Raw genomic sequence first — 13,025 nt, 5'->3', positions numbered from 1 at the left:
TCTTGGCTCCTAACACACCCGGTGTTTCCTCTACCGCGGTTCTCAAAATAAAGCACTTGCCCTAACTTTCTTTTGAAGAAGAGCAGTGTTAAGACGGGTAAGAACCATGGTTGTAAGTTGTTGAACCATATTCAACCCTGATATAAAAATGTACTGAAAGCATGCAGCGACAAATACATTTGAACAAATATTGGCTGGAATTTGTGATTTGAAGAGTGCAGTCGATTTAACATGAAGACAGGGTTTTATGTTATTTCATACATTTAATAATTATTTTAGTTAGTATTTTGATTGACCTTATGCATGTTGTTAGCATCCAGGTTGAGCGCAAGTTGCACTGTGCCAATTGTTTTCTTTTATTTTGAAGGCCCTGTTGTGCAACCAATGTGTGCAACAACAACAGCTTGATGTGGATCGCCACACATCAGGATGGCATCAAGGTGTTCATTCAAGGTGATCATATGTTGTCTGCATGCCTAACTACTGAATCATTAAGAGAAGACAATTATATTGTGATCAAAGTCAATATAAAACTCGTGTCTGTTATATATGTTATGACATCTCTTATGTTTATGATAAAAAAAAAAGGACAAGGGAAAGGTGGGAAGGTGTGCTAAGAAAGCCCAATTAACATTTGCAGTGGGCCTATTGCAACCTGCTACATACCAAGAGTCAACATCCTCTTTATGAGACGATCACAACTTTAATCAAATTCCACCTAATAAATAATATTCCTTTTCCAAGGAGTTATTTATGAACAAATAGCTAGGCTACAAAACCAATAGTTATAAGGATTGTATTTATGTATATCTTACAGCTTTACTCTTGTTTTTTCCCTACGGAATATATGCATCAGTGACTTGTAATATCATTTCTGCACTTTTCCCATTTGTTTGATTATGCACTCTCAGGCCAAAACTGCCCTTTCTTCACAGGCAGAAGAATCCCTTATTTTAAGGAGCAGTGGGCTGCCCCCAGTAAAGCGCCCAGGAATATAACATTAATAACTCCTTTATTGGCTTGAGAAAATCAGTCCTTTCTCATGTTTTAATGCTGTTGGCAGTTGGGCAACATTGAATATACTGTAGACTATCGCAACTCATTCCTTGACCCAATAAACTTGTATCTTTACATCCACAGCATGTTCCAAGTCACAGATCACATTCGATTAGGTAAAGATGTGGCAATAAGGAGCTGGTAATGAGCAGCTGACTGAGTGTCTCCTCCCTGTCCTGCAGTGCGTCATACAGAGCTTGCCCCACCCACCCAGTCAGCTGCACCGGTCCTGACCGACCGGTTTGGCCTCCATCTAGGAAGGCGGAGGTGAGGCGTCGATGCTGGTCATTACATGCAGTCATGTCAGACAGCTTGGGCTGCTATGAATCACAAGCAGCTAAAAATAACCAGAGCCATTAGAGCCATTTTGGAGAACAATGTGCCTGGCTGGCATTAGCAAGTGTGCCAACAACAGTCTGTTGCATTATTGAAGACAATAATTGTTGGAGGAAAAGGTCTAATGACTGTGAATTAACCTTGACAGCATGCTTTAGAAAAAGGCTTTTATTTTCTTTTAACAATATACATGTTTGTATGGTGGTTGAGCAGTTCAATTATCTACAGAATAATACAAGAAGCAAATGCTAGCGAAGAAATGGAGGCAGAATTACTTTTAAAGAATTGTTTGTCATGAATAAAAACAGCAATGAATCTGCAAATGTCACAGAGGTAAAAGAGTAAAAGAGAAACAAGCAGAGAGTAGCAGCGATGTTTAAGCAACATCCCATCATTCCTCAGTGGCCTTGTCTGATGATGATATCGGACATGTCATCAACCCTCACTAGCTCCAAATTCTGCAAAAGACAAAACAAATGTGAATAAACATGCATACGGTAGCATTTCTTTCTCTCCAATAGATGGCCACAAGTTGAATAAGATCATTTCAATAACTCCAAAGTTTGTAAGATGGAGCAAAACTCAGGGGTGAATAAAACAGGGAAGGGTCGAACATGTTTTCTTTTCAAAAGTCATTCTATTTTAATTTTTGGTATTACATGTTATGTCTACAGAGGAAATTATACATTTCAAATTTATTTAGACGATGAGCAGCACAATACATGCATACTATGTTCATTCAAGACATCACAATTGGAGCATTATCGAAAGATTTGCTCACACAAACTGGAAACAGTTTCCTTTCTTCCTAATATACACAAGCCAAAGAAAACCCTCACCTTTTCATTGGCAAGATGAAGCAGAGCAACAAAAGCCAGAGGCACTGACAGGTTCTGAGCCATCGTGTTTGGCAATCTGGATCACCACAAAAAGAGAAAGAAAGAATAAAGAAAGACACAAACAATAGAGTTTCCATTCCATCGATCATGTCGTTATAATCTAGTGCCTTAAATTAATTAGTACTTTTAAGTTCTGATTCTAGCTGGTTCAGTCGGGTTAAAATTATGCATATCTGCCAGGCTAAAGTGCAAACTTTCCCCCCATCAAATCTTAATTGTATTTGAAACCAGTTGTTATTTTATGTGGGACTGAACAACGCCTCTTTGCTGAGATAGTCACAACATACCACGGCTTGAATTTAGCCGTTTTCTAAATAAAACATCATGGCAATAAGAAAGATATACACATATTCCGATTCAAATTGTATTCAAATGAATGTATAATAACGTTCACTATAAAATAGGCCCAATTGGTTTTGAAAGCCTGAATTAAGGTTTGTGGTTAACACAGGCTAAAGAGATTTAACCTTTTTGTTAGGACATGAAAATGTCAGTTTATACCCAACTAGTACACTTTTAAGAGTCTGTGTCTTATAAAAGACAACAGAACGTCATCACTTGATCACTCGACCACTCTCAGCTTAGTGGTGGTGACATGAAGTCATGCAACTGGGTTGTAGTTCATATATACATAACATTGCATTTATACTTCTGATTATTCACGATTTAAATCCTAAAAGTGCTATTCATTTGTGAAGATTATTTTCCCACACAAAAAGTGAAAGTATCACAAAAGTCCGTTTGTCACAGATTTTATTTTCTGCAATATTCCTTAATCCAATCTGCTTCTGTGAAGGAAACCAGTGCAATGCTAAATTCCAGGTTAGTGAGTCAGTCGCTATGAAACACACCAGCAGCTAGCATTTCTTTTCCATCCCTGGCTAGCAATATATTTATGTAATTATCTGGCTTAATCTACTCCAATTCTACTATAAATGTTTCCATTTTGTAGCAAGCTTTAGCACTTGATGTGAAACCTGTTCTGTGTTGTTAGAAGTGATCCAGTGAACCACTGTGGATAACTGATTAAACAAAGTCTCTCCCCCTTCTCAGCCACGCAGAGATGTTAAATGTGCATAACAGTGGTATTTGATTATTATTATTATGAGATTGCTTGATTTGAGATATCACTTTTATAATGATCAAACAAGTTTATTTAGCCCTACAGATGAAAATTATTTAGACACAGGAGTGTTTAAATCTACACTTTCATATTCAAGTAGAAGCCCGAATCAATAGTATTAAAGATCTGTACATATATTTGCATGGCATTAGTTTGTGGTGAGCTATTCAGTCATAATTGTTACTGGGCCATGACAGCCATGGCAGGTGGTCTGCTTGTACCTTTGAAGCAGCGTCTGAGCGGTCTGACTGAAGACTTTCTCCCCACACACTTCTGGTTTCTCCACAGTTTCCTCCTCCTGTTGGTAACATGAAGGCATTATTAATAATACAGACAAACAGAAGCACACAGCTAAATCTCTAACTGGCTGAATGTCTACACTACCCACCAAATGTGAGCAATGACCACAGATTTGAAGTTTCAAATCTAAAACTAAACAGACGGGCAAATGGTCCATCAGTGTAACTTACCGCTGTGGGGTTATCTGGGCTTTCGGTCAGAAGACTCCACATGTTGTTTTTGAGTCTCTTCATGTCCATTTTCTTTGCTGTCTTGGCATAATTGATCTCAATCTTGTTGACCTACAAAAACAAACGATGCAAGGACAAGAATTTTAACTTCTAGGAAAAAAAAAGTTATAAATCAGTCAAAATTCAAGAGTAGAACATATTACTACAGAAGCCCTTGAACAGAGGGATGCTATGTCTATAGAGCAGTATGACCTGCACTAAAATGTTGTGGTACTCACCCTGTGTGGTTCAGGTACTAGATCATCCTCCCCGTAGGTTGCGATGCCCTCTTGATCTTGTGAGGGCGCAGCTATACTGTCACCAGAAGGCTGTGTATCGTCTGAACCGACAAACCCTTCGCCATCATCCTCATCACTGTCGCCGCCCTGAAGAGGAAGATGGCCAAAGACATGCCAGAAGGCTAATCATTTGAGACGTGGTTCCTCAGTTTGATTTGCTAAGGAGAATTCTCCATATTTGGTTCCCTTTAGGAGATTGACAGGCGTCACATTAAGCTGATTCTACAGTACCGCGATAGCATGGAATACAAGTCATTGTGACCATATTCAGAATTATACAGATGATGGAAATTGACCACGGTCAACATTGTTTTTCATCGCGATCTTTGATCAAATCCTATATATGGTCACATCTTTATGCAGGACAGTGGCTGATAAATCACAGGGTTGATCACTGTAAAGCGTCATATGCACTAAAGACTCTCGGCTCAACAGTAAAGACGAAAACTAATCAAAACAAAAGCCATATAAAAATATGGAGTTCAGACCTGAAGACCTGGACAGAAGTTGGCTGTGTCGTTGGGGTTGTTGTAGTCGTAGTCTCCAATACCTTCTCCGAGCTCTCCAGACAGCCTTTTCTGGCCTTCTTGATTTAACTAGTGTAAAAAATACAAAATAAATCATTCTTCACACAACACAAACAAATGATCTTCATGTATTTACAGATAGGGCACATATGATGACTGTAGCACGTCTCCATTTTGTTAAAGGCAATTTTAGTTTAAAGCTGATGACTACAAGAAGTATGTGTATATTGCTAAGGATGTCATACTTCAGCCAACATCTAACTCAGATCAGTGCTGAAGAGGATGTCCATTTTGTGCATCTCCAGCTTCTCTTCCACCAGCAGAGTAGTGAAGACTCACCGAGCTGGAGGGTTTGAGGCTGAGCTGGGAGAGCGTCTCTGGGGGAAACTGGAAGTCTGCGGGCAGGGTTGTTTTCTTATTGCTTGCACTGAGGGCAGACTTGCTGTTGGTGGTGGCAGCCTGCAGAGGGAAAGCAGACAATGTCAGATTCAGATACTTTTAAAAGTGCTTTAGGTTTCTTACACATTTTCACGCTCTTAATCAGACTGTATTACAACATTTTGGTTAGATGATTTAGTCTCAAAACCCCACAGGCAGGGGTGTCCTTTTTTAGCTGAATATTGTTTTTGTGGATTCTGTGTCATATTTTACTAACTTTATTTAGTAGAGCTGAAACTGTAGCTGTATCATACCTATTGTAGAGTTGTGTGCCACGGTATCATCCAAGAGCCTGTGCTCAGATAAGCAGATGTAGCTGTTCATGACAGATGAATTTAAACTACCAGAATATATATAGTTACAACTACAGGAGACCTAAAAGGCTGAGATTGAAAATGCAACACGAGCTGCATCAAAAATATTTACCAATGTGCTAGATGCTCTGTTGCTATGGCTACCACATAAAAAAATCGCCAAACATTTGTTCAAAGGAAAAAATATATGCCTAAAAAAATATATATATATGCCTACCGGCACCTCTAAAGCTCCATAATTAGCAAATCATATACCAATTGTTGCATTTGTAAATTTGAGAAAAGCAAAGAGGGTTCCTACTCTCGTGGTGCGGAAGTAGGTGTCAAAGTTGACATCATCGTCATTAAAGTCTATTTCAAAGGTCTTCTTGGGTTTCCTTTTCCGCGTCTCCTTGTCCGGCAAATGGTCCACTGCAGGAGTCGTAGTACATGGAGACAGTTGAGAGGGATAATTATTGTAGCACACATTCAGCAGGGAAGGACAACCATTCAAAAAGCATCTTGCTCATTAGGGAAAACGTGAAATTCCAATTTATCCCTCCAAACACAAAAATAACCCTAATGTGTACGATTCACAAGAGAAATTCTCCACACAATAAAAAGGCACAATGAGAACACATTTACTGTGAAACGTTTTAGCACTAGGCTGTCTCAATGTATCAAATACATGCACAGACAATAATAATAATAATAATAAGTAACATGTCTTTGTCATGGGCAATTACTTTGACACCTAAACTGTCTCTAATTATGTGTTAAACCATAATTTTCACTCACACTTGTGCTTTGGCTTGAACTGCCAGTAGCCGGGTCCCGCCCATGTGGCCATGGTCCTGGGGCTGAAGTATGAATACTCCCTGGGCTGAGAGGACAGCTGCTGACACATAGTGGCGATGTCTCCCTCTCCGATGGGAATCACATCCCTGTACCATCACCACACCAGCGTGAGAATCCATTCAAACCAGCAAGACAGACATAAATCAGCCTTCCGCTAATAAAGCCTGCAGGAGTTGAATTTTAACCCATTCGGCATGGCCTAATTAATTAAATACCCACTATCCTGGGGATAACAGACAATGCAATTACTTAAATCCCATGAATACCACTTCAACTTTATGTAGACATTAAGCAGAAGCTATACAACCTAATGTATCTTATCCTAACATAAAGTCAAGAGAAAGGGTGCAGAAAATAGAGCCATGTCCAGAAACTGAGACTATAAAGAAATCTTTAAAACAGAAAAATAATTTAATCAGGTGGTCTGGTTAAAGGGTGAGTTTCTTGCAGAAGAAGACAAACATCACTGTTCAACTGATAAACAAGGTTAAACAGCTGCTCAACAACCCACTATCTTACCTTCCTTTGCCGGAGCCAGAGGCCTCACAACCGTCCTTGTACTCCTTAGATCTCTCCTCACAGTCACCCCCTGCGTCCTCATAGTCGGCGTCAAAGTCAGGGCAGTCATCTTCTTCAGGCTCGGGCTCAGCGTTCACATCAAACACGTGTTCACCCTGCTTAATTTTCTCCAAGAGCTGATTCATGGTCTGGAAGAAAATTTACAGTCTCCGTCAGCTGGGACCTGACAGTCTGTAAATAAGACTTAAACAGTTGCTTTAAGATCATATGGGTATATCTTAAGCTTGAATTGGTCATCATTTTAGTCTTTACAGCATGACAGACGAAACCAAGCTACGCATGCTTTGTTTTTAGGTCGCCATAGCATGACGGTGGTTTCTCTGAGCCAAGACCATATCAACTGGGCACTATGGTTGTAGAAAATACACACCAAAATTAGATCCTTTTTTTGCCGGGGGTAGGGTGGGGGGGAGGAGAGGGAGACAAATGAGCAAATGTATAGCACACGTGTACTAGACAAGAGTCATGTTATTAAAATTCATGACTTCAATCCTTGGAAAACAAAAAGTGAACATAATAATTGTAAAGACTTTTGGGGGCCTGTAGGCTTATTGTACAGTTGTGTGCAAAATATTGGTTTTGAAGTTGTGTGCAAAATATCTCGATGCAGGCTGCTTGACAAATGTCTTTATACCGTTGATTGAACTGACCTGTTCCTCAAACTGTAAAAGGACACACTGAAAGGCCTGAATGCGAAAGATTGTGTTTCTGCTACTCATATAGAAACATAATGTGTATAAATATGCATAAATAAATAAACTGGTCACGTAATGTGAATAACTTTTCTATAATCTTGACACTTTCTCCACACCCAAGATGAAAAACGAGGAACTGATGGTTTTATTACCGAGAATTATGAAAAAATTCCATTAGAGCAATTTATAATATTGTTTGGTGGTTAAATAGGTTCTCTGACCTGTTCAGGGTTCCAGCTCGTGAAGGAGAAGTCCTGAAGCGAGGGGCAGATGGAACTTTTCTCCTTGGAACGTTGCAGTCCGGCTGGCAGAAACAAATCACAGAAAGATGCTCAGAATTAATAGCCTGAACACCAACAACAGAAATAGAAGCCTATTATTTTGCCAACTGACGAAACTAGACTGAACTTTACATACCTAAAGATACAAGTTTGCTGGGATTATTAACTTTCACTGACTCGTATCAGTTTACCACATCACATTTTAGCCTTGTTACTAGTAATATGAAGTAGAGTCTTAAACAAGGCAAAAGACAAGGGTACGACAATGCTAGCAAAGTTAAAGAAAATACTGTTAAGTCAGTATTTAGCAGGTGTTTGACTCCCATACTGAGCTAGAAAGCACATCAACCTACCCAGATGTTAAAAATAATTTGGGAATAAAGCAACGTTATGAAATGTCATCCAACCTGCATGTGCCATCACGTTACGTTATGGAGTATTATCCATATCGGAAAGCTCTGACAGAAAGCATCGCATTCATGATCAGGAAAAACACAATGCTGAAATTATTATCCCGGACCATACATAAGCTCTTCCGGAACATCCGACATTTTCTTGAATTTTCAATGACAGAAATATTATCAAAAAAGTTTTTTAAGTTTTCTAGTATGCATTGAGAACCCTTTCAAAAGCTAACCTAAGGGGCACTAAGGTTGAGACAAACACTTGAATGTGACAGTGTTTAATGAATACCTCACAATAGATGTGAATGAAATGTACATAGTTTTTACCCATGAACGGGGATGCAGGGACTCCCTGCGAAGGTGGAGAAGAGTACGAGGGTGTGGACTGCAGGAGGGTCATGTAGGAGGGAAACAGCAGCTCGCAGCGACTGTTCTCACTGAAGAGAACCGACAGAAAGACTCCGGCCGTGCTGCTCTCATCGAATGATGAAGCCATCCGCTGGAACATGGGGTCCACCTGGGATGGAAAAGAAGTTCACAGCCATTGATAACAGTAGTATGGTCAAAAATACTTATAATTATAATATACTGAAACAGACTTCAAAGTGAAATGTCTTTTATTGATGTTAATGTGTCTTTAAATACCCAGGCATGAGGATCAGTTGGGTACGGTAAAGGCGGCTATCAGCTTTAGATAAACATCTCAAGGCTCTTAAGATGATAGCTTAGTGACCCTTGTCTAATATTTATCTTAATCATCAACTTATCAGTCAAGTACTCAGAGGCTATAAGGCGATTATGAATTTTTGAATTATTGAAAGACTGATATTCTGTACGTTATGCAACCAACTGCAGAGTTGTTGTCTTGGCAAACATTTAAGTGACCTTTGTACATGAGCGCATACAAAACTTAAAAAGCATAGACCTCAGAAAGATTGAATGACTACCAAACGGGTTAATTTTTTTGTTTGACATTTAAGGAAAACTCTCCTTACAACTTACCAGTAGGCAGACAAAACCTCAAGAAATTTCCATGCACTCATCCCAATACAAGTTGCGCCCAATATGATGTTTTGTGAATGAAGCGGTACTGTTGCTTCAAAATGTTAAGCACTGCAAATTATAACAATATAACATGATATACCTGGGAATAACATTCTGCCCCAACAGCACAACACCCTAAAACTGTTCTGTAAAGATAACACTATACCTCACACTTTCTCTCAGACTCCGCGCTATTGATGTTGCTTAGGTTCTGCTCTACTGTCCTCTTCGGAGGTCTCTTTTTCTTCGGCTGTTTGGCAGTCACTTCACCTTCATCTCCGTCGTCCTCCTTTGGACCATGGTCTGGATAGGCACAAATAATGAGGGTAATAAAAAGCATTCAAGTAATGTTAAAATAATGGAACAATGTGGGTAGACCATGAGTTACATTGTGTAGAACAGACCTCAAACCCTGCTTCGAGCTATAGTATAATTGAGTACTCAATTGAAAATTCAACATGTAAAATAAATTCAAAAATAAATATATGACACTGCTGAGGCTCTCACCATCTCCTGGCTTGGTCTCAGCCCCCAGGCCTCCCAGCACCTTGTAAGCATCAGCATGAACGGCATCCACCCTCACAGCATAGATCTTTGTACTGGCATCCAAAGTGCCAGCTGCCACCTTTCAGAGGACAGAAACACACACAAAATAGTCAGGTTGTGTCATGTTACATAGCTGAGTTTCGCAAATGTGCCTTAAAAGGGCAATGAAATAATTGTACGCACTGCTTGTAAACTCTGATTATTCTATGGCACAGTTACCTTAAATGACAGACTGCTCAAATTGTCTTCACTATATTCATATTGTTAAAAAATGGCAACAATCCCTCAAGTCTTATTTTCAACAGGTCGTCTACAGCTTTAATTAAGTTAACTCAAGTTACAGACGACTTTAAACAAATAAGTAAATCTAATTTTTCAGATAAAATGCACTGCGAGACAGTGCAATTTAAGACTTGAACGCTCTCCTTCACTGGAACCGAGACCTTTAAAATGGGTAACATAAAACCTGTTTATATATCTGCCCAGACCATTTATCTAGGTCACTGATTCTTTGAAGTAAATCACAGAACAAATTATTTCAAAATACATTTCAAATTACTTGTACTGATGACTACAACGTCTGTATGTGATGAATAAAAATTCAAACCTTGAAGTTTGTGAGCTCAGAATCCTTCTGTTTGAGAATATCAGCCATGTAATCAATCAGATGCAGTCCAAATGCATTTTTGGTGGTTATTTTCTGCCAAAACGAAATGTTTAATTAGATTTTTCCTTCAGGTCATAATTAATACACACAGACACGCAGAGTGTACATGTACTCACATTTTCAGTGGAGAGTTTTATACAGGTGGAGTAATGCTCGGAGATCTGTGCATTCGACAGCTTAGGTACAGCAGCAGGAGTCCCTGTGGCACTACATACCAAAATAAGATAGACTTTCAGCTCTCAGGGTGCAAAATAGCAAACAGACAAATACTGGCTTAAAAAGTAAAAAACGTAACTGATTAATGTCTCTCAAACACACCAAACTCGAGAAGACAGACTGTAATCCAAGTTGTGCTCAAAACACGCAAACAAAAAAATCCATTCTTCTCTACACTTTACCTATGAGATGCAGAGTCATTAAAAGAGGAGTCGGTGGCAGTTTGAAGGTCAATGACTCTTGACCGTCGACGCTGTCGCCGTTCCTGCTCATCATCATTGCCGGGGAAGGCAGTCAGCAGTGGGGTGCTGCAGGCTGCTGGGGAAAGACCCTTGTTCTTCAAAGAGGATGACATCCATCCTGGACGTATCCGGGAGACTGGTGTGGAGGCCGAACTCATCTTAGCCGGAGACAAAGAAACACAATCAGAGTCTGCATGCTGACCCAGGTCCAAATTTCACCATCAAGAAAAATTGCTTTAATTGTGTTTCAATTTGGTAAAAGATACAACATAAGGTTGATACCAGATACTGGACACGTAACCAAATTTCATACTGAAAGGTTTCTCCATCTCAGTTAACCGCATTATTTAGTTTCATGATATTAACAAAATGACAATGCTCATTTTAACAAATATTTAAGTTGTGTTTTTCAAGGACAATATACAGTATTTTGAATGAATGTAAAATAGAACTGGACTACTAGTAAAGACTAGCAGTCAGATAAGTGGAAAGCATCCTTGTTTTTTTCTGTTTCTATTAATTGACACGCTTCACTCCTCATTGAGCTGACATACAATAGTGAGCCATATCATGTAAACACAAGGATTCAAGTGGGAAATGTAGTAGTCTCATACGAGAGGAATCAAGAATGCCTGATGAAAACAAAAACATATGCATTTATACTACAGACTATTATTAGCATTACCTTATTTGTTTTTTCCCCGTGACATAATCAAAAATAAAAAGACTTAAGTTTTCACTGGTGACCCTATATGACACGAAATTAATTTTACAACTAGTTAACCTATTTAATAGCAGTGGAGTATCTTTGACTATATATAATAACAAAGTGTTCTCTACATAACAAATCACTGTCTTTTTCCCCCAATCCAGGATGAAGCTGGATGGATGAGTTGTAGGTTGAATGACACTCGCACATAAACAAAAGGACTTCAATGAAGTTATGAAGTTTACTTGGCTAAATAGTGATTTAAGTTAGCGCCTATACAACATTTTTTAAGAAAGTAAAACGTTATCTTAACACAGCATATGTTCTAAGCTGCCTAATCAACACGAACAAAACAATCAGACGTTGCACAGCTCTACAAATTGATACCTAGGCTAACATTCACATTAGCATTAGCTGTATGAACGTGTTTTCACTATCATCGTCGGTTGACCGGCTTACTGACAAACAAAGTCTCAACCACTAACCCTACTTAGTCCACTCAACGTACCTCGAAACGTCAAAAATCCAATGTGTCTTTCTCGTGGCTCGATATAATTTGTAACACGACATACAGCGAAAGAGTTACAGTGCAAGCTGTAGTCTTTCTTCCTGTTGAGCGTTTGAATTTTTTGCGCCGAACGGTTTACGTAACACAACGACGTCATTACGTTTAACCACGCCCACACTATTTTTCCACCCAACATACGGTTATGCTCACGAGCTAGGGGAAACACGCCGTTTTACAAAACAAAAAGGAATGGTCCTTTAATTACCTCTTAGCGCCACGGGCCGGTTTGGTGTAAGACCGACCGGCCCTCAAGGTGAGGGAGATCAATGTGACAAAATAAAATGATATGAACAGTTTTAAAACAAACATAAAGTGCATACAAAATAAAACTCCGTTACGCCAAATGACCGTCATATTATGCAGAGCGGGCTTATTGGTGAGTGAGATAAAAATTCAAATAATTTAAATAGGAGTAATAATACACCCCCTCTCCTCTCTCGCCTCCTCTCCTGTCCTTTCATCGTGAAAACAAATCAAAAAAGTGGAACAAATTTAAAATCTTCATTCATTCTTTCTGTGGCCCGGTACCAAAGCCAAAGGACCCACAGCTACCTCTGCGCGGACGGTGGATTGGGACCGCTGCTGTAATTGGTAACAAAGCAAATGATAGCTCTAAACACTTGACGGGTTGTTTTTTTTTTAAGATACATTAGTGTAATTTGCGTGCACACTTCTTCTCGTTGGAACAATTGTTTTTTGATTGCCATGAACCGGGTCACTGAGAATTTCATGAGCT

General features: G+C 39.2%; 1 protein-coding gene across 1 annotated transcript; it reads right to left on the bottom strand.

Annotated features, from left to right (window-relative positions):
• Positions 1-1,544: 1,544 nt before the first annotated feature.
• On the bottom strand, positions 1,545-12,350 carry ncaph (non-SMC condensin I complex, subunit H). Its single transcript, XM_068605305.1, has 18 exons — positions 12,230-12,350; positions 10,953-11,170; positions 10,671-10,761; positions 10,495-10,587; positions 9,849-9,966; positions 9,508-9,644; positions 8,625-8,814; positions 7,834-7,916; positions 6,858-7,045; positions 6,279-6,424; positions 5,803-5,912; positions 5,089-5,208; positions 4,711-4,818; positions 4,163-4,309; positions 3,885-3,995; positions 3,636-3,712; positions 2,232-2,307; positions 1,545-1,850 (listed from the first exon to the last, which is right to left on the bottom strand). Exons 2-18 carry the CDS (start codon positions 11,168-11,170, stop codon positions 1,791-1,793), a joined length of 2,073 nt encoding a protein of 690 aa, XP_068461406.1. The 5' UTR covers positions 12,230-12,350; the 3' UTR covers positions 1,545-1,790.
• Positions 12,351-13,025: the final 675 nt, after the last annotated feature.

The sequence above is a fragment of the Clinocottus analis genome, unplaced genomic scaffold (genome assembly GCF_023055335.1).
Source record: "Clinocottus analis isolate CAN_PGR_092001 unplaced genomic scaffold, fCliAna1.0.p SCAF_7, whole genome shotgun sequence".
Lineage (NCBI taxonomy): Eukaryota > Metazoa > Chordata > Actinopteri > Perciformes > Cottidae > Clinocottus > Clinocottus analis.
Note: the sequence above shows the minus strand (reverse complement) of the source record. Positions and strands in the feature narration are given on the sequence as shown.